This window comes from Hyalella azteca, unplaced genomic scaffold (genome assembly GCF_000764305.2).
Source record: "Hyalella azteca isolate HAZT.00-mixed unplaced genomic scaffold, Hazt_2.0.2 contig8774, whole genome shotgun sequence".
Classification (NCBI taxonomy): Eukaryota; Metazoa; Arthropoda; class Malacostraca; order Amphipoda; family Hyalellidae; genus Hyalella; species Hyalella azteca.
The window spans coordinates 951798-973563 of NW_025938859.1; the positions used below are offsets into that span (position 1 = coordinate 951798).

At 39.8% G+C, this 21766-nt stretch overlaps 2 protein-coding genes across 3 annotated transcripts; both read right to left on the reverse strand.

Moving 5' to 3' along the window:
• Window positions 1–1695: 1695 nt before the first annotated feature.
• Window positions 1696–11784, reverse strand: LOC108676688. Of its 2 annotated transcripts, none has more exons than XM_018164808.2 (12): window positions 11402–11784; window positions 10904–10983; window positions 10345–10491; window positions 9617–9707; window positions 8761–8893; window positions 8113–8294; window positions 7031–7184; window positions 6538–6665; window positions 5427–6172; window positions 5101–5193; window positions 2961–4854; window positions 1696–2536 (listed from the first exon to the last, which is right to left on the reverse strand). In XM_018164808.2, the coding sequence occupies exons 1-12, from the start codon at window positions 11565–11567 to the stop codon at window positions 2361–2363; spliced, it is 3990 nt and encodes a 1329-aa protein (XP_018020297.1). In that variant the 5' UTR covers window positions 11568–11784; the 3' UTR covers window positions 1696–2360. The 2 variants fall into 2 exon arrangements, with proteins under 2 accessions (XP_018020297.1, XP_018020295.1); XM_018164806.2 differs by having other exon boundaries at window positions 8755–8893.
• Window positions 11785–13555: 1771 nt separating this feature from the next.
• On the reverse strand, window positions 13556–18832 carry LOC108676713 (Golgi SNAP receptor complex member 1). Its single transcript, XM_018164843.2, has 3 exons — window positions 18624–18832; window positions 17383–17518; window positions 13556–15382 (listed from the first exon to the last, which is right to left on the reverse strand). The coding sequence occupies exons 1-3, from the start codon at window positions 18827–18829 to the stop codon at window positions 14990–14992; spliced, it is 735 nt and encodes a 244-aa protein (XP_018020332.1). The 5' UTR covers window positions 18830–18832; the 3' UTR covers window positions 13556–14989.
• Window positions 18833–21766: the final 2934 nt, after the last annotated feature.

Genomic DNA, 21766 nt, shown 5'->3' on the forward strand with positions numbered 1-21766 from the left:
GCCGTCTGCAAGGCTTGTTGCCTATATTCTTCCATGTTCAGCCTAAGGTATTTTCTCCTTCATTTGTTAACGATGAATATGGCTTTCTTTTGGTTTTTGCCTACAAATATAGCTGCTCCAAAGTTCTTGCTTCTTGGACCGGCAGTTCCTCATGGAGAAGTTACTCGTTTGGTGGCGGAAGTCCTTCGGTTCAATGGCAGATTCTTGTACTATCTTTTATTTTCGATTCATCATCTTATCTTGTATTATCTTCTCACGCTTGCTTCTTCTGACTTGTTCTTATCACTCTTGTTTAAATTAACTCAGGATGCAACCGGGAATTTTCTATTTCGGGTGGAATGAGAAAAAGTAAAGTGAAACATTTTTCTTAACTCAGTCCTATTTCCTAGTACCTTTGTCAGCTGACAGAGATGCTGTAGTTAAATTTCCACTTATCCACTTACAGGACTGGTTTCATTCTTTATTATTATCATTAAACCATCGTCTCCAGGCTGAGATCAATCATTTCTGCATCACGCAATCGATAATAACGTCACGGTTAATCCGAAACCGCACACGTGAAAAGATGCGAATTACACGAGACGGTCTGAAGCATTAAAACGGTTTCTTGGAAATATACCGTTCGTGTTCACGCGGCCGTCGGAACTGTGCGTTTTTAATGCTATAATTATGAAATATTTCCCGCTGTTATTCAGTTTTACTTTTTATATAGCATTCTAGCGATTTGAAAGTGATTGTTTTCACTATTTTTGCTTCTCGTTATCCGCAAGTTAGTAGTTATTAGAATTACGGATCTTGACTTATAGGGTGAAGTCTATCCCAGCTGTCGCCCAACTCAATGCCCTGTCACCGGTACGACGGACTCAGTTGAGGGATGAAAAACAGAAAATTTTAAGAGTACGATATACATACAGGCGCAGTGCACGACTCTACGATAAGGAGTCGTTAAGATGAGTACCAAAACTAGTTTATATCAGACTACGCAACGAGAAGATGACAATGAAATATGGATAGTTTCAAGTAATGATAGTTTCAAATTGAAATCAAGTATGATCCGTTGTAGGATTACGATGAGTAGGTATTTTATTGTAGCGAGAAAGAAAATGTTTTACAACTCGTTGCTCTTGTTTAATAATTTCACTCCTATCCCAGACTTTGTATTATTTATTAGAGAATTCCTGTTGAAAAAAGTTTTCTTCAAAACAATAATAATCACTTATACTTGACGACGATAGGAGATAATCGCGAGCTAATGGTGAGAAACGTTAATCGAACGAAAAAGTTTATGAAATAATATATTATTTTAATTTTAAGAACTTACGAGGAATGTAGTGGCAATGAAATAAACAACCTCCGCGTTTGACGATATCGCGATAAGTGGCTCTTATAAACGATAACATTCATCACAACATCCAAGATCCTTAAGTCTACAAGATCCGACTGCACATGACATGACCAGAATGTAGTCAGCACATAAAAATCGCACACGTTTTTGTAATTACCCCAAAAAATTATGGGGCCGCTGCAGCTTCAATTTGAAAATTTGGCAAAATTTCATGTATATTATCTCCCTGATAACACATGCAACACAGGAAAATAAAGCGATATCAGAGTTTCAAATTTCAACGTCTCTTATTCCAAAAAATAAAACAAATAAAATTGGTATTACGTTAATGATGATGAAATTTTTCTATGCACTATTGTACTTGGTACTGTGATGAAAATATTTTCAATTATAATATTCAAGTACGAAGCAAATTTTCCACTGCGTTATCAAGTTCAATTCGTAGGAGGTATCGGTCCTTTTATGATATAAAAAATTAGGATGACCGTAACTTGTCGTGTCTTGGCCACCGAATTCGCATACGCTCTTCACCTAACTTGCGTAGGTGTTAAGGGTGATAGATGTTTGCATTGATAGACATATTAAAGTTATTATAGAGGAAAGGCATGATAACTTTGCTTCAAACCGAGAAACGAATCGAGCCATTTTGGGCTTAGACTCCAAGCAATCATTCGTATATGGTCAGTTAACCGGAGAAAAAGTGTGGCGAAAGAACGACTATGAGACGTACAATTAGACTAATTAGGTACTGAATAGTAAATTATACACATTTGAAAGTGAAAGGATGTCTAACTTGACAATACGAAATCGGGAATGTGCAGTAAAAAAAATTAAAAAGAGCGAATTGTGAAATCTGAACTTGCAACTTAATTTCTCATGTTTTTGCTACTGAAGCGCAGTATGTAATATATTATTTCACCATTTGGTTATAATTCAAGAATGAAATGTTGCATAAAATAAACAAACGGTTCTCAAAGAATGAACGCTTACGTGATAGGGCGCAACACAGAGGAATTTATTTTCGATGATCCTGGTGTTGCTGTTCAGAGGAGGCGGAAGGTAAGAAAGACAGGGAGCCGCCATGTGGGCGGTACTGGGGAGGAGGGAAGTGCTGCGCGTTCGTCGCGTCTGCGCTGAACTGAGCCGAAGATTTGTTAAATCCTGCGAACCCGGCAAACTGGGAGAAACCCGCTGAAAAAAATGAAAGGTCAGAAACTTACCGTCATTGAAACACTGAACAGATTGAAAAAATATAACTCAGTACTCACTGCAGTGAGTGACAGAGAGCGCATTTTCTCGTCGACGAAAACTTGAGGTCACGGACAGACAGACGGACGGACGGACGGACATGGCGAGCACAAAAGTGCATTTTTTCCGTAAATGAGAAAATGCGCTAAAAATGATGATTTTGACAGTTTTTTAATTATATACAGAACAGCTGACGATATGTGTGCAGAATCCATGGTCACCGAGGAGCGAAAAATTACTTTAATACATGGTTAGACTATATGGATTCATGTAACGAGTGATCATTAGAAGTAATATAGCAAGTTTATACTAATTAACACATATGGAAACGATCAGCATCGCGTGCCGAGTATAAATTGTAACCGACCTGCCAAGGAAGCCTGCATCCACTGGTCCGGAGATACTGTGCCCGACGACATGGCCTCGGCAAAATTGGCTGGCGTGAGGACGCTCTCGGAAGATGAGCTTCTTTGACTGTCCGAAGTGAAGGACGGGAGCTCCGACGCAGCGCCGACGGTGGCGGCGGCACTCGTGCTTGCGACCGACGACACGTGCGTGAAAGGCGGCTGACTGAGCGCAGCCTGCGACTTGACGCTGATGAGCGGTGGACGAGCCATGCCAGGCAGGGCGTTCTGAGCCCACTCGGTGTGACGCGGCGACACTTCGACGCTCAAACTGGGAGAGTTGTTGCGAGGAGGATTGAACGAAATCGGAGACGGACTCAAGGTAGGGGTGAGTCCTGACGACAGGGGAGAAGGACTGGCTGAGGGTGGGATCACGACGCCGGAGGAGAACAATGCGGCACCCACGGGAGACAGGCCAGGTAAACTGATGGGGGAGGACGAGCTAAGACTGTTAGGTTGAGGGGCGATGCTAAGGGATGGTGAACTTAGAGGTGTCAAATGCGGTGCAGAGAAACCTGGGCTGTCTCTGTTGACGGCCGTGATTGAGAAAGAAGGAGAATTCGAAAAGACCGAGGCAGAAGGCGTCGAGGAAGGGCTTCCACTGGTGGCAGTGATGGTGACTTTATGGGCGCCGCTGCTCTCGCTGCTACCGGAAGCAGTGGAGTTACTCGAGAGTAGATTAACATGAGAAAAACTTATCGTTGCAGAAGATGATGTTGCCGCATTAGTTGATCGAGCCAGAAAATCTTTCTTTTGGGAGTCACTCTTGATGGTAGTTGGCGTCGGGAAAATAGACAAGTCGCGATGTTTGGAGGAGAATGAGGGATATGGAGGCGGCGAGCCCCGACTTTGATCTCCATTCCTCGAGATCTGTGAGGCGGAATAAGAAGGAGGATTGGGCTCAGGGCGCAGCGACACAGAAGCGCTCAGCTGTGGGAAGAGACTCGCTACGCTCTGAATCTTCGTCTCGGCTGGGGAAGATTTTAATTTAGAAGCTTCGGCTTTGGGGTCCTGTTGCTGCCACTGCAGTTGTTCTTGCAACTGTAGTCGTTGCTGCTGTAGATACTTTTCACTTATTTGCATCAGCAATTCTTTTTCACCCAAAGTCAAATTCCCTTCCGGTCTTGGCATAGACTTGTGAAGCTGTTTATCTTTCGGCATTGTCATGTCAGTTTCAAATCTTTGCTCCTGTTGTTTTTGCATATTGGAAACTTGCTCGACCATCATTTCTCGAAGCAAAGGAAATGGATAGTCAGGAGGATTCTGAGTGGCAGGCAATGGGATGCCAGGGCTTGAAGAATTCCGAGTTGGTGCCTGCTTACTCAAGTCGGTTTGATCGGAGATGATCTGATGAACTGCGACTTTGCTAGTCGATTGATCCGAAATTAAAGGATGCAGCACGGAAGACTTGTAGCTACGATCCAGCAGCATTGGCTGGAGGCTCCTCTCATCAGATCGATCCACCAGGAGCGGATGAATTTTGGAAGGGTCAGGGTACGGCCTGGCTCTCGTGTCACTGTGAGTCGTTGCTGAGGCTAAGGCTGATCGTGAACTCGAGGACGAGGCTCGAACTGAGGTGATATCTACGCCAGCCTCTCTGCCCTTCAGCACAAGGGCATTTAAACTAGCACTCGACATGCTGCCCATACCAGAGGCGCCAGGGCTTAGAGGTCCCCCAAGTGAGCCATCGTTGGAAATGAGTTCCTGGGGAAGCTTTTCCTTGAGGGGCTCCCTCGCGGGGACGGGGGAAGGAGGAAGCAGAAGTTCCGGCAAAGGAAGAGTGATTCGAAGAATTTTGTGGAGGTATTCAATGAGCGGCAAGTAGTGGTCCCTGGGAACGCGTGCCTTGATGGCCATCTGCCCTCGCATAATGTTAAATTATTGCAAAATTTATAAGAAACATCTAAGAAATTTTAGAATTGTATAAATCACGGCATGCTCATTACTCAATAGATATTGAACGAAAAAACACTATTAGAAGCGATTGATATATCAATTTTTTTAACCGAAACTTAATATTCTACAAATAGTATTTAAGTAGGTACGTAATAGTTTGCAATTACCGCTCTGTGAAGTCACTTAAGGCAAGACCTGGTGACTCACCTTGAGTTTATCCCAGTACGTGATGGCGCCTGCAAATGTGTCCATAAGGTTGATGGCGTCATCGTTCCTGACGTAGAATTTCACGCACTCGCGCTGTAACATAAATTCAAATGCTAAAAACAAAAAATATCAATACACACCGAAATTATAAGAAATGAGCGAAAATAGTGCTAAGGGAAGAAGCTATTAACATTCATCAGCCCTATGTAAAATGTAGAGATTTCAATGATAGGCTGGAAAATCCATAAAACAATAACGCATCAACCGCAAGATCGACTGGAAAAAGTCAACATATTTTGAGAAAAAATTACAGAAATGAGTCATACCATATGTAGGAGAGCTTCCTTGGGCACGAAGGCATCCTGCACGACGTTGTAGATGATGGTCATGGGGCGCGGGTACTCGTGGGGCCGGTGCTCGGGGGGCGGCATCACCCAGAAAGCGTTCATGGCAGTCAACCCAAACTTGGGCGACGAGTCATTTCTTGTCGAGGTTTTAACGATGGAATTTTTGACGCAAGGAGCAATGTTTTTAGAAGCAGGAAAACTTTTGGGCACAGGATTTGAATTTTTTATACTCGTAGAACTTTTAGTTACAGAAATAGTAGTTTTAATAGTCGGAGTAGAGCTTTGAACTAAAGAGGAAGTCTGAGGCTTGACAGCATCAGTAATGGTAGTTGTTGTCAAGCCCAACGTTATAGAGGTGGAATTTTCAACTTTGGCGTTGGTCGTGGCGCCTGAAATCTGATTGTCCTTGTGGTCAATTGAGGCGCTCGTTTTGGCGTGGGCGAGATCTGTGTTTTCCGACGTAGCGTTAGGACCTCCAGGTACGCCAACATCAGAGTTATCAACCGACATGGACATAGTTTCTGAAACATCCAGCTTTGAGTCTTTCACGGCCACTGTTGTAGGAAGAGGTGCATTAAATACCACAGGAACAGGTGTACCTGATCCTCCAATGACGGTTGACTTGGCAGCGGTGGTCGGTGGGACGACATAAGCGGCTTTGATGACCGAGGCGGACGAAGAACTGGAGCGGTTCAAAGCTCGACCCGACGAGTCGTTGAATGGCGCTGCCCAAAAAAAAAAGTTTAATACATACACAAGCTGTCACTCAGCATAGTGATGGTTTTCTGTAGCGTCTAAGTAGAAGAAAAAAGTGGAGTCAGAAGTGAACAACATTATGCAGTGTGAATGATAGTGGAGGTTGTAAAATGACTAAAACGCAATTTAAATAAAAAATATGAATCCTGTAACAACCATTTGAAACATCCAAAAAGATTTCGATCTGCTTTAAAAAATATTTTCAAATACCCATTAAACACCAGATTAAAGAAAAATCGAAAAACAAAACAGCGTTACCATCAATAGAGCCTCACGACAAGAAACTACTTGAGCAAAATTTCGAGGGGTTAGCACAGCAATCAGAAGGACGTACACACGACGAAAGCGATGCAGGGTGTGTAGCTGGCGTCGTTGTTGCCTTTCATCTTCATCTCGTATTCGAGCTGAGCGTCCACGTCTCTGAGTGATGGCAGAGGCGCGCTGTGCGGGTGTGAGTGATACCTAAGGAATTTAAAAACAAAGATGATCCAAAAATTCGCTATATCTTTATAAAGGATAATGTGATACCTGCGACACACATGAATTCGCTTAAGAACGGTAGTCACCTGATTTTACGGTAGTCACCTGAACCCATGAACGGTAGTCACCTGATTTTAATAGTGGTGAACAACGGCCAGTTAATTTTTGTAGAGATGTGCCATAATTATATCTTCCACTTTAATTCAATATCTAATAAAATCGGGAATAAGTTGTTAGAGAATTTAAATATGAATAATCGTTTAAACTAAACGTTTCAGTACAGTACGAGTGGATTGCACAAAAAGACTATAAATTAAGTAAAGAGTATCAAAAGCGTTGCGTCTGACCAGCCGACGAGAGCGAGCTTGAGAGAGGCCATCTGCCGCTGTATGGCGGCCTCGGCAGCGACGCCTGCAGCGCTGGCTGCGTGCAGGGGCGCTTCTGAGGGGTCAGACGTGGACACCTCGCAGCACAGCGGGAACGCGTGACTCACTATCAGATCTGGGAGTAAAAGATACATCTAAGATTCTGAGGTGTATCATATGGTACGTACATATACACTCACTATCAGATCTAAGAGTAACACATACATCTGAGGTTTATCATATACACTCACTATCAGATCTGGGAGTATAAGATATATCTAAGATTCTGAGGTATATCATATACATACATACTCACTATCAGATCTGAGAGTAACACATACATCTGAGGTTTATCATATACACTCACTATCAGATCTGGGAGAAATAACAACCGATAAATGCATAACACAATAGTCTACAGTCAGCCGGGTAAGATTGGCCCTCAAGTAACTTAAAATTAGAATGTTAGTTTTGCTGTAATGTGATGACCTAATTTACTGCCTATATTATGCATCACTAGATAGGTGGTACTTCTGGTCTGATGAGCTGATCACATGATCTCACAACAGCACAAAAAATCTTTCTATTTTGGGCCAATGTTACACTTATGGGCCAATCTTACCCCCGCTAACGGCACTTTTTCAATAAATGAGTTATGACGAGATTAGAATTATGCAACTTCCAAACCTTCACAACATAAAGAAATGACGACTTCAGAGAGAGCTTTAGAATCGGACATATAATTAAGGTAAGAAACGTGAACACAAAATACTACAGAGGAAAACCTTTACCGACACCTCAATTATTAAATCTAGCAGGCGATTTCTCAGAAATAGCATAAAAGGATAAGAAATTTTGAAATTTGACGGCGCATATATCTAACAAATAAATCAAATTTTTAGATAATCTTTTCAGGACAAAAAGGACAAATAAGAATAAACTAAATAAGAACAACATAAGAATTGAATGAATAATAAAGGCATGAGACATGATGCAAAAATCACTCAATATATTTATCAACGCAATAGAATTAAATGAAAAAATATCATGGCAGAATCCCTCACTGTGGTTGTTCACGTCCCACTGGCCAGCAAGGAAGCCCAGCGCCTCAGCCCTGGTGAGGTGGACGTGGAGGTCAATGACGGCCATGGCGGACGAGGAGACGGCCACCGTGAACGGCTGCAGGCGCCCCAGCGTCGAGAAGCTCGTGAGCTCAACTAGAGGGTTGCCCGCGTACGGCGGATCACTGCACAGGGAAGGGGAATTATGAATGCGCTGGGTTGAAACTCAGAGAAATGAACGGGTCAAACTGTCCCAATGGTGATGGCAAGGACGCAGAAATTAGGAGTGTGTGGGGTTTCGGTAGCCATATTCTTAAAATAAATGCGACTAACTGTCCTAATAATGACAAACTTGTTCATCCACGAGTAGAAAGCAGACATAGCAGTGCTACTGTACGTCATTTTTGCCGCGCCCTTCGCGCAAACAGCATCGCTATTTAGAAAAATTCACCCCAATGTTGAGCAGCTGTTACAAAGAATACAGTACAATAAACAATAACCGCAATACTACACTAAAAAGGAGCGCTGTAGCTCACATATCAAATGAGATCATAATTTTCGTTGAGCTCATCACATTAGATGAGATCAAGATAGGATAATTCTAGAGTAAATATGACTCGGTTTGACAAGTAGCAAGCAAGAGACCCTGACTGCCTGGTGTGGAGCATGTCGAACTCAATGATCTCGTGGTCGTGGTGGTCACCGTCGCTGTCGCTGCCTGAGCCTCCGTCGTCCACCTCCATGCCAGCGACGTCTCCCCCAACTGCAGCGCTGCCACCACACTCTGCACACCAGCGCTTTAAATACTTGGTAATAATCAATACTAATAATTAAATATTAAGTAATAATCAATACTGATAATTAAATCAGTCATAATTAATATTCTTTTATAATCAATACTGATAATTAAATCAGTCATAATTAGTATTCGGTTATAATCAATACTGATAATCAAATCGGTAATAATTAATATTCAATAATAATCTACAGTAGCTGTGAGTGCAGTACTCATGATTCCAGTATTCTATTATTGCAGTGCTAGTCTTTTTTAAGGTCATCACTATCGGCAAATAGCTACCACAATTAACGAACTACCTCTTTGATATTTAATGGTTCGCGATATATATTTGGAATATTATTTTACAATATTATTTTTATATGCAAAAAAGGACACACGATTTAAGCTGGAAAAACTTAAATGCGACAAAAAATAAAAAGATACTATTATTATCATTAAGGTATCAGCAATACCATAAATCAAACGAAGAAGCAATGATGTCGGGGCTGCATAACGCAGTCTTAAAAAGTCAATTCTGCATTGATATCTGCACTCCATGTGATTGTAAACTATAAAATTAATACAGGTTTATACATATTAATAAATATGACAACTAAGTAATAGTATAAAATTTGCCATTTTTCAAACTTTGCAAATGCATTTTTTTTCTTCCGATACTAAATCTTCAGCATTGAATCAGTCTGATTATTTACAAATAAAGAAGCTCACCCATGTCGTCGCCTTCTCTCTCGTACTCGAGCCTCTTCTGTCGGTTCCAGTTGTTCTTGTACTCGTCGAGCTTCTTGCCGCGGTATTTCACCTGCACGATTCCGTCATAATTTTAGGTCAGGCATCAGATAATAAAATAGTAACATTTCGTCAAATACAGAAAGTAATATTCGAGTCATATATATTAGTGCCGTTTTAAAATAAATCATGTTATTAGAAGTTTAACAATTTACGAACTTGAGATCAGTGTAACAATAAAGTAGGTACGATACGCCATGTGTTCACAGTGAATGAGTGAAAGCACAAGGCGTATTGTAAGGCACCGTAGAGCGTGAAAGAGAAACAAAAGCATGAAGCAAATGCTCCTACGGGCACCGCCATCTATATGATGATAATGTTGTGAGTGTTGACAAAAATAATAACGATTTTAAGACAAGTGATATTGAATAGAATACTTCACAATGCACACATAGAATTTCTATTAATTTAATTTGCAAGAACAAAAAGCTCACAGACACAGAACAAAACAAGTTGATAGTCATTAAAGAATTAAAATATTTCATGCAAGGACCAAGTTTCATATTAATAGTAGATAATTTGGTAGTATTAAGTGGTTTTTATGAGTGAAAAAGTTTTCCAGGACTGGTAAATATGTTGATGCGTATTAAAGGATAAAAATATTTGAATATCTAAGTTTTGAATTGCAAGTGAATGTGTTAGAGACTCACGGAGGCCCAGCCACATCCACTCTTCTTGTTGGGGTTGACGATCTGCTTGCAGTAGATGGCCCAGGCGCTGGGCGTGCCGAACACCTTGCCTGTCTCCTGCGACCTGATGCGTCCGTCCACCAGCAGGTCTCCCTTGAACTTGTTGCCCTGCTCACCCATGGAGGAATTATGTCCAGACATGAGGGAATTATGTCCAGACATGAGGGAATTATGTCCAGACATGAGGGAATTATAGGGTCGCCATGGCCAGACATGAGGGAATTATGTCCAGACATGAGGGAATTATAGGGTCGCCATGGCCAGACATGAGGGAATAAGAGGGTTGCTCTTGATAGACACGAGGGAACATTAGCATTACAATATTACTTTAAATTACTTTTAATAATCACTTAATATGTTTGCATTAACAAGATAAGCTATCTATGTATTGGCGGTAGTGAGGTAGTGAATATCTATGTTGGTTTCATTAATTAATTATGAATGTTGGCAGTTACAAGATAATTAACGAGTATGTCAGCACTAGAGCTGAACAACTGAACCATTGTAGGTAATAACTCACGAGGTAATTGATGGTCATATTGCCCTGGCCAGGCTGCAGCACCTTCTCCTTCAGGAGCGTCATGAGGGTCAGGCCCCGCCCTGGACAAAAACATTATAAAATTTCATCACTTTCATGCTGAGGATTTTAGCTAATTTTCTATGTGCGACCTGTAATTTAACTCAGGCATGATATGCATTCATAAATGTAGTCATGCTCGGCACTGAAAGAAAAAAAAGTTTCTAATTTGAATCTATAAATCTCACTTTATGCGAATCCTACAATTTTATTTGAAAAAATATATATAATTTATTAACCTCAATTTATTTATAAAATTTAATTTAGTCTAAAAAAATGTTCACACTAGAATGCAACATAACTTTATACAACATTTATTGTATGCTTTTATAATAACAGCTTGCGAGTTACGCAAATGTTCAGTGCAATAAGAAATACGCAAAATTCTTGACATTAATAACAAGTAACATTAATTGAAGTGCACAGCACTGAGAATGTCACCTGATCGTCTTCCATGCGTGACAGAGTCGTCTCCCTCCTCTTCTTCTTCGTCGTCCTCTTCTCCCTCCTCCATGTCCTCGTCGTCCTCGTCGCCTGCGTCAGGAGGATCCTCGTCCATCACAGGCTCTGCTTTGTCCTTCGTCAGCTCCACCGGCAGCGTCGTCATCTTCAACTTATGCTTGTGTTGCTAACTCTTCTAATTATGAATATTATACTTTAAACAGGAGAGTGTAATCGAGAAAGGTTTAATATCATCCCCTGTTAACTAATCACTTATTAAGCCTGATTTGCATACAGCTTAAATATCAGGTTTACAGAATATTAATTGTGAACTATGCAAACATTCCCTGTCCAGTGTAACAAAATGAACATACACAATTGTTTGGGGAAATAAATACGTCTGTGCAAAATCGAACCCATCTTATAAGCATACGTTCAGGAGGCATACAATCATAGTGCCATTTGGACATGGCACACAAGTTATTAATAATGAATGAACCGTTGAGGTCGACGATAGCTCACGATGAGTCACCTAAAAATATGTTCTTTTTTTTAAACTATTTGGACATTGAACTTACCAGAACAAATATCAACTTAGGCATCGTTATCACGATTATGAATGTTTACATTAGACGAGATGTGCAGATGGACCAAGTGAAGATCGAGACGAGACGAACAAACGGGCCAAATGACCACCAGGACGAAACAAACAAAGGGGCAAAATGGCCACCAGGACGAGACAAACAAACGGGCCAAAATGGCCACCAGGACGAGACAAACAAACGGGCCAAATGACCACCAGGACGAAACAAACAAACGGGCAAAATGGCCACCAGGACGAAACAAACAAACGGGCAAAATGGCCACCAGGACGAGACAAACAAACGGGCCAAAATGGCCACCAGGACGAGACATACAAACGGGCCAAATGACCACCAGGACGACACATACAAACGGGCCAAATAGCCACCAGGACGAGACAAACAAACGGACCAAAATGGCCACAAGGACGAGACAAACAAACGGGCTAAAATGGTCACCAGGACGAGACAGACAAACGGGCCAAATGACCACCAGGACGAGACAAACAAACGGGACAAATGACCACCAGGACGAGACAAACAAACGGGCCAAAATGGCCACCAGGACGAGACAAACAAACGGGCCAAAATGGCCACCAGGACGAGACAAACAAATGGGCAAAAATGGCCACCAGGACGAGACAAACAAACGGGACAAATGACCACCAGGACGAGACAAACAAACGGCCAAATAGCTACCAGCACTACAATAGCCAATGGAAAAATTGCCGTCGCGACGAGATGAACAAACATACAAAGTAGCCATCGAAAGGCCAAAAGACCCAAGCAGCTACCCAAAGTATTGTTCCATGGACTCTTGTTGTGGACACTGCAACTACAGGCATAAAATGTTATAAATTTACACTGGGGAACCCGGGGGAGCGTTCAGCATCCCCTGGCGGCATGTCCGCCTCCCTGCGGGATCAGCTTCACAAACATGGGTTTGTGTTTACTTTGTTCATGCCAGTTGAGTAAACTCTATCGACATGATCACGCCCCTCTATTCTTCCGTACTAAGCCAACTAATCTACGTCACTTCATTTTCAATACTCGATCATCAAAGAAGATATGGGATCTTACGTCGAGAATCTGAGTCGAGGTGGCGTCGAAACTACAGCGTGCGATGGCCACGAGTGCCGCCTTGAGAAAGACACTGAAGGAGTTAATTACCTCCAATCATTGGCTGTACGCTGGATGAAATCGTAAATAACTTTCAACTATCGGGTGAGAGGGATGAACAACATCTGCAATGACAAGTACGCGCGAGAGAAAAGTTAAATTTCAAATTACTAAAAGTGACTTGTGTTAAACAGCAGAAAAAAATAAAATAAATATTCAAGTTATAACTGCGATGACCAAGTTAAGTGAGGAGATTCAAAGCTTTTATATTCATGTAGATTATCCATGAAGTAATAACGATCATGAAATAAAAGTTTAGAGGACGTGATCCAATTATTGTGAGGAAACATGCAAGTTATATCCCATGGATTGAGTGGCGGGAAATTGAAGGATCGCTGCAGCAGAGGCGGGGGCTGGTACGACTCGCAGAAGCACGAGAGGCAATAAGTGGCAATTAAGTAAAAGTTTATTGTAAAAATACTCGGTAGATATTCACCCACACTCCCCAGTAGCGCTCAGGCCAAATACACCACAGGCAATAAAGCTCTATTCCGTGTCGTCATCCGTTAACATCATCAAAATGCGGCGTCATCAACATATGACCTCACTGACACCATATGACATCACTGTTGTAAGAGTGTAACGTCGCACCCTCCTGTCACACTAAAACTATTAGTCCCAGAATGTGCGTCGTGGCGTACATGTAGTGCCATCAACATGTGATGTCAACGACATACAGCCATTGTAACGATATACAGTCGTTGTAACGACATACAGTCGTTGTAACGACATACAGTCGTTGTAACGACATACAGTCGGAAGTACTGTTCATACTTCCAAAGTAACGAGATACAGCCGTTGCTTGGAAGCTGCCAGCTGTACAGGCCGTGAAATAAAATTAATTCTATTTCCTGGCCTCAGCAGAACGTCATTCACGACAAGGCAAGTGTACAGTCGACTAAGAGCAGATGTCTGTGATTTAAAAGTCCATCAGTAGACGATCAATTCATATTTATATATATAATTTCTCTCAAATACTAAGCGTAAAATTCAGTAACATATATATTAACGAAAAATTGGCAAGCAAGCCAGGCCAAATTCCTTACATGGCAAGGGCAAATTTCACTGGTAATTGCATGCAAGCACATTTAACCCTACGTCTATAGAAGATAACTCGTATTACCAGGCTTTCAGATATGAATAAAATAGACAATAGTAAGTGAATTAGTCAAAAGTTAAAACAACGGCAGCGAGTGGCCACATTCAGACAAGATAAAGAAAGTATTACGAACAAGAAGATGAAAATTAACAAGATAATTTATGCATTGGCCTAAGCCAACATGATTTACATTTTTCATTTCCGCCGATAATAATATGCAAAATTGCAAGGTTCATTTTAAGTGACTTAGGTACCTAAATTAACAAATTTAGCAATTTGTTTCCCATGGAAATATGAATATTTGAATAGGATATTACTACCACACTTCACAAAAGGGAAGGAACAAAATTCAATTTAATGCTATTGACTAATCGAGTTACCAAGTGATGCAATAGTTGCTGCACTATATAAATAAGCAAAGATGCAGGAGGCGGGTCATGTAAGATATCAAGTTTGATCCTACGCAACCGAATTTCAAATATAACAACAAGAATATTGCAAAAGAATTAGGTACGCACAACAAATTCTAAAAAAATAATGCAAATGACATAATTTAACTTTGGCCTAACCTTTAAATTTTCATGGACATATAACGTATCAAAACTCTGAATTAAGTAACTCAAACTTCTTAAAAGTAAAGCTAATTGCAGACCATGCAATACACAGCGTGTCATATCACATTACCAAGTACTGTGCTTAACAGATAAGAATGAAGGCATATAAAGAAGCTCAAAAGAACATCCACCAGAGCATGAAAGTCAAGCACAGGCCAATAACCAGTCCTAAAATGATGCTGTCACGTCGTTTTCTCAAGTTGATCTTGGACATGAGCGTGTTCAACATAGGGAACCTGTTGGATAAATCATTGACTTTGGTCTGTATGAGCTTGAAAGCTTCACGCTGGTTTTTCATGTGGTCTCTTGTCTCGACAGCAATGGAGATCTGCTCGTCCACCATGCGCTCCGAGTTGCTCAGGTGCTCGTTTTCCTTGAGGTACAAGTCACGGCGTGAGAGCCCTGCAAGGGAACCATTCTTGCGAGCCCCTCCTGAGCTCAAGAGCTGGTCACGCTCACGCCGGGTCCTAATCGTGCTGCTAGTCCGCTGGAACTCGTTGCGGTAATCCTGCAACAGGAATTTGGTACTATAGAGCTCACTCCTCACAATGCACACTCATTCTCTGACAGTGACCTTACTTACACAAAATTGATCTTATAATATTATCAAAATTAGTTTATAGCTTGACACTTTTTTATTCAATTTTTGGGTTAGTTGGTAGGCTCTATCCCTAGTAAATGATTTACCAAGCCATTAAAATTAAGCTAGCTATTTAAATATTGCACAATATCATTGTAAGTTTTGTGGCTAATGAATAAACTGGCAGTTCTCATTTAAAAATTAACAGCTTTTTGCACATTTTTGAGTCATGAACTATGTTGTCAAACGATTTATTTTTTATATTGATTAGTATTGACCATATTAAAAATATGTTAAATTCAGCTCAATGTGAAATTGAGGCTAAGAAAACAGATCCAAAAAACCAGTTTAGCTTTTATAGTTAACAATCTTTGCAGTACTGTGCTATAAAACGTGATTTGAGTCAATTGGCCAGCAGGGCTGTCTTTTCCTTCATTAAGGAGAGCGTCTGGGTCAAAATCGGAAATTTTGACTTTTTTGGTTTTTATACTACTCATCTTAAAGCTTACATTCTGACGCACCTAACGGTACCAAAACCATCTCTGTACGTTGATTTATGCGTTCACGACAGATCGCGAAAGGGTTAGGGGTGGTGGAGTTCCTTAACATTTAATATAGGCCTAAATTACCGGTAGCACACTTAAATAGCTAGTCTGAACACGCTGTGCTTCAGTTATCCGCCTGCAGTCATATGGGATGGTTCTCGTGCCGTCGTTTGCACCATCCTTGACAGAAATTGAGCTCCAATATAGTGTAGGTAGTCTTGCAACCTTGCACCCTTGAATGTCTTTTATGAGGCGCGCACAACTTTGTCAGGCCCTACTGGAAATTTAACTTATTGTATCTGCAAACCTATCTCCTCCTAGAGTTTTGAAGCTACATCAATGAGACAAACACCATTCAATTTGGAAAAAAAATAAACAAAAGTGTGTATGCATTTTTCTAATTTTGTTATAGTTTAGATTTTATTCTGCAAAAGGGGGGGGGCGGAGGGTAAAATCGAAAAGGTTCCAAAAACTTTACAAAAAATGCTCCCACACCCACAAAAATGAGAATTTCAAAAAATGCATACACACTTTTTTAGATATGGTCTTTTCGCATCGAATGATATGTGTTTCGATGTTATAGCTTGAAAATCCTAGGAGGAGATTTCTTCTAAAGTACCCCATTTTTGGCCGTTTTCTATGAATTTCACGTTTTCTTTCATTTTTTTCGAAAAATTCACACAAATAAAAAAGTCTTAGAATTCTGTTTTACATACATGTACCAAATTTTGAATCGATCCGTCTGTAAATAACCAATATAAATTGAACCCCAGAAGCTCCCCTTAAGGAAGTGACAAATTTTAGTGGGAGGTTACACATTTTTACAAGTGCAGCAATGCATTGACACTAATTCTGTGAACTGTTAAAAAGCTTTGCTACTGAATCTTATTTGTTCATTGCCACAGTACAAGTTTGGCTTGCAAACAGAAAGCATTTGCATTCCAGTCAAGAATACAACCATACAATCTTCAATTAGAGGAGGAAAATAAAGTATTCATGATGTTTTAAAATGCATCAGATAAGTACTGTGTGATATGAAAGCTTGATTTAACTGACCTATAGAAAATAGAATGATCCAGTACTTGATTGCTAATGCTTATAATGATTTTCATTAATCGCTGCTCAAAATAAATCAATGCATTCATCTATAATTACTCATTAGTATTACCAAAATGCAGTGCCCTTTTAAACACTAATACAATAACCAATCCTTGTAAAAAAAATTTCTCGTCAAAAAGCTTTGTAGACTGCAATAAGGCCTTCTTCTTATGGTAGCAGAAACTCCAGATACATACTAGTCTTTCCGAATTACTGCCAGTAAAAGAGAGGTTATTTCATCAGGTCAACAGCAATATGGATAGTTTGCTGACTCTGCCACAGCACCTGGAGTATGTCCCTGTGCCGCTGAACTGTGTGCAGGTGAGCCACAGCAGAGCCATAAGAGCCAACACTCAGCCGTTCATTGATGTCAGCAAGAGCAGAGAGGAGCTGACTCAGTTCCCCACTAAGTATCTCATACCTGCAATAAGTTATTAGGAAACTTAGTCAATCATGAATAAGATGCTACCAACAAGAAATTACTAAAATTATATTCAGGTAGGTACCTCAAATCAAAATAATAACTATTGTTATTCCACAATAACAATAGGAATGAAGAAAATTTTTTACAGCACTTGATTACACTACAATGATCACTTGACTATAGAGAATGGCATTCAAAATCACATTGCACAGAGGCACACTTCAACTCTTTAATGTCTAGCTTTACACATCTGTTGCCTTCCATAAAGGCAATTCTTTTTACATTTGATGATTTGAAGCTCATTCATCCAGTCCAACTGTCCAAGTGAGCAAATATATTGGCTTTAATTCTAGTCTTTGCTGTGCCTACTTTGCTACTTGGACTGGAGTCTTGGAGGTTTTTGTAACCTGTTAAGTTTTTTCAATAAATTAATTTCAGTAAAGTAGTATGGATCATGGATGCAATCATTGCAATGTAGTATTTAGCACTTGCAAGGTAGCTGGTTTTTGAAGGGTTAAGAGACATCTTTGTCTCAGAGACAATTTAACCAATTAAATAATTTATTGATAAATTTTATGACATTATGCAGTTATATAAACTGGGGGAGGCCAAGTGGCTAAGTTCACTTAGATTAAAGCAGTATATAAATTGGACATTTGAAATCATTGACTTGCTTTTATTACATTCTGCAGGATATTTTGGCAGGAGCATTGAAGTACTGCAGGAAGTTGTGGAAGTGAAGTTGAAAATTTTATGAATGAGTTAATCGACATTTTTGCAAAATTGCAAACCGCAGTTTGTTCAATCAAACAAAAATACATGACATTAGAGGTTTAGAGCTGCGAGGTTTCATGCCAACTGATATTAAATGATATTAGAGCCAAATATTTCAGAAATAACTCAAATAGCTAAGTAGGACTTTTCCAGCCCTGGAGCCTCTTCACCTCTTCTTTTCACTGCTTACAAATGAGGAGAAATCACAGAAAAACCAATAAAAAATATTTTCAACAGCATATTTTATTGGTAACATATCACTTTCTTCAAAAATCAGAATATTTGGTCCAAAGCAAATTCAATCTATGCTAATTATTATTTGTCTTACTGATCGTCAGAAGTCAACAGAGGTGTAGTATCGGCAGATGAAGAACTAGATTGTGAGCCATAAGTGGAGGCTAATTTACTAAATACAACTAGTTTAGCATCAATATCGCCTTCTAGCAGACGAGCTCGTCTTCGTAGCTCTTCAAACGACATATTGTCAACTTTTTCTGCATCCACAACGCATCTTACATCGCTGATTGTTGACATGGCCAAAACTAATCGAAATCGGTTGTTCATGAGATAACTCTCTTTCAGGGATTATTTTAAAACAATGATTATGTCGAATTTTGACTTTTCACTGCAAGTTTTATTTAAAATTAAAAAGTATATAAAAATTTCTTATTCTTTTTCTACAATCGTTTAATTTCATTTGGAAGTGCGTAGAATATGTTCCCAGTGGAACATTTAATATATTTGTATGACGCTTTGAATAAACATTTTTCATTGTCATATAAAAAAAATTCCAGTAACACTCGAAATGAAAATATTTGTTATTAGATCAACATATGTGCAAGTATTGGGTATTATTGACACAATACATAAGGTAGTATGTAGACGTACTCGAAAATAATTTCAAAGGCGTGAACCATCCCATAATTTAGGAATTTATAGCGGGACTCATCCATGCTGATAAGAGACTCGACTACAGCGTTTTGATACATCCTGGCATCGCACGACGATACTGGTGCAGACTTCCATTAACGAGCTTCTCAATGACAATAAAGGAGTTCGTGGCCTTCTTCAAAACTTAAACTAAATAAGTTTACCAGCAACTACCTTGAGCCCCTGTCTCACTTGCCACCTACATGCCGGATGATCTATGAACCACTTGAGGCTCACGAGACCATCACAGCATCATCTTGCGTTGCCCCGATGCTGCAGGTGGGAGCTAGAGCCCTCATCATCTCTAGGATGAATATCCAATTAACAGTTTAGGAACAACCGAATTTGTCAGAACTTTAAATTAATTTTAGATTGAGGGTGATGATTTCGTAAATTTTTTGTGCACGAATTCTTGTAATTCTATGGGCTAGCTTTCTCCACACAGTCCGATACTGTACCTATCTCGGCTAATCTTGCTACAGTCTAATATTTGCTTTGTCTTTGATAGAGTCAACAATACGTGCTTTATGAGAGTCTTGCCTGCTCTTCCTACCGAATATACCAGGCATAAGGATTTTATTCAATAAATTCGATTGTATTACGTGGCCAAGATATAAGGCCCTGAGTTATGTGATTATTTCGTCTATAGATAATTCTGGGTTGATGTGGTTTAAGCCGCCTAGTTTGTTGTTGCCTCGGCTGTCCATGATATGTGCGATTCGCAAAATATAAAACCAAATTATAAATCTTTTGATGAAATTAACTCACTGGCCTTCAAAAACACTTGCATTAAGGAACAGATTCTGCTTAATCATATTAAAATTTTAATTCATATATTCACCTCATATGCACAAAAAGACTCACGAACTGTACATTTCAAAATCAAAGATGATATTTCTGAAGACAAATAACATTTGTACAATGAATCTTTTTTTAGAACCATAACAATAAGATTTCACTCTTCTGCGAATGAATGAAACAAAATGTTTGGAATAGATTCAATGATAAAATCATTAACGAGACCATTCAGCATTCTAGCTTCGGCATTCAGAACAAGTTGAAGATCCTGCTACATGTTACTCTCGATATTTCGTCCCATCAGTTGCTGTTTAATTCAGCCTGTGACAACTTGGGCTTGTTAACACGGAAGAGAAGATAAGGCGGCAGCCTCTCTTGGGTACAGTTAGGTCGATTTCCTTCCTTACGTACAGTCAGAAAAATTAAGAGACTTTGTCTAATTAAATAGCGATGAACTCTTTGCCCTTGTGAAGAACATCTTGGCCCTGATTTGCCCGGCAATAGGCCGTATCAGTGCTACATGCAAAAAGTGTCACCATTTGGATAATGTGACCAATTCATTTTTGTGATGATATATTTTTCTATCTCGTCATCGAAAATATTAAGCGCTATCTGGTGGCAGAACAAAACTTTTTTTCTGCAACTAATCGTTCGTTCTAACACGATTTGAAAATTTGTTGTTATTTTATAATATTTTTGAATGAATGAATGCCGTTCGAATGTTGACTTCATCATGGATAGTTAGCTTGGGGCAAATGCATTACTTTTACTTACTTACAATAAACTGCAGGCGCATTTCTCCATTATAATTCTCTTTTAAGTTTGAATGCATTCGTCCATTCAGGTGGACACAATATCAGACAAGCCGAATAAAGTTATCCCATAGCTCAGCCCTCGTTAAGCTTGTATATATTCACAGACGTTTCACCCATAACCTTTAACTGAAACCTGATGCTCCCCTTCCGTATCTGCAGGATCTACAAGTCCTCAATATTTATTCACGTCTGATAATAAAATTACAATAACAAAAGAAATGAAAGGAGCTGTCCTGGTTCAGTGTCGTGCGAGAAGTGGCCGCTTGTGCAGGTTGTTACTGAATGCTCAGAAGATTTCTTAACTGCGCACAAGTAATTCTTGCATTTAGAGCAACCAATGTTCAAAGTTTTCTATTCGGTTAATGCATCGTTTATAATTGTGAAAAAACTTCATATAATTGTAAAACTTTCAACAATGTTATAATTGTAGAACATTCGACAAAGAATTGAATCTTGGGTCAAATGTTTTATCATAATTAGACAAATGCATTCATTTGGACCGCAGAACTGGGGCCTTCTCGAGGCCAGTTATCCATCCGATTTCTGGGACCAAACATTGGCACGAACTGCAGACATATTCATAAATTTATTGAAAATTAAATTTCGGGTTACATGCAGGTCCATAGAAACTTTTTCGGCTTCTAACCAATAGTCAGTAAACTGCTAATGTTCAACTTTCAGATGAAGTTGGAATAAAAAAATTAGAAAAGCGGAAATTTCGCGATGCGTCTGGTCGGAAGTTTTAGCGCAATCTGTCCAGAAGTGAAAGTTTTGTTTTCCGACCTACACGAATCGGAGAACGTCTTAAAAAACCGAATGTGGAAATATACGACGGATGTAAACAGTTTTACTCATTTGTACACACACCCTGGCCGTACCCTTCAACGGATTTTTTTTCTTGAGATCAGGCAATAAGTATTAAAATACC

Excerpts from the sequence above, each read along its gene's own strand:
- LOC108676713 (XM_018164843.2), bottom strand. The coding sequence starts at position 18,829 with ATGTCAACAATCAGCGATGTAAGATGCGTTGTGGATGCAGAAAAAGTT. Across the intron at positions 17,519-18,623 it reads CTGTTGACTTCTGACGATCA|GTATGAGATACTTAGTGGGG; the intron begins GTAAGACAAATA and ends AACTTATTGCAG. Across the intron at positions 15,383-17,382 it reads GGCACAGGGACATACTCCAG|GATTACCGCAACGAGTTCCA; the intron begins GTGCTGTGGCAG and ends TTCCTGTTGCAG.
- LOC108676688 (XM_018164806.2), bottom strand. The coding sequence starts at position 11,567 with ATGACGACGCTGCCGGTGGAGCTGACGAAGGACAAAGCAGAGCCTGTG. Across the intron at positions 8,894-9,616 it reads GAGAGAAGGCGACGACATGG|AGTGTGGTGGCAGCGCTGCA; the intron begins GTGAGCTTCTTT and ends GCTGGTGTGCAG. Across the intron at positions 5,194-5,426 it reads AGGAAGCTCTCCTACATATG|CGCGAGTGCGTGAAATTCTA; the intron begins GTATGACTCATT and ends TTTATGTTACAG.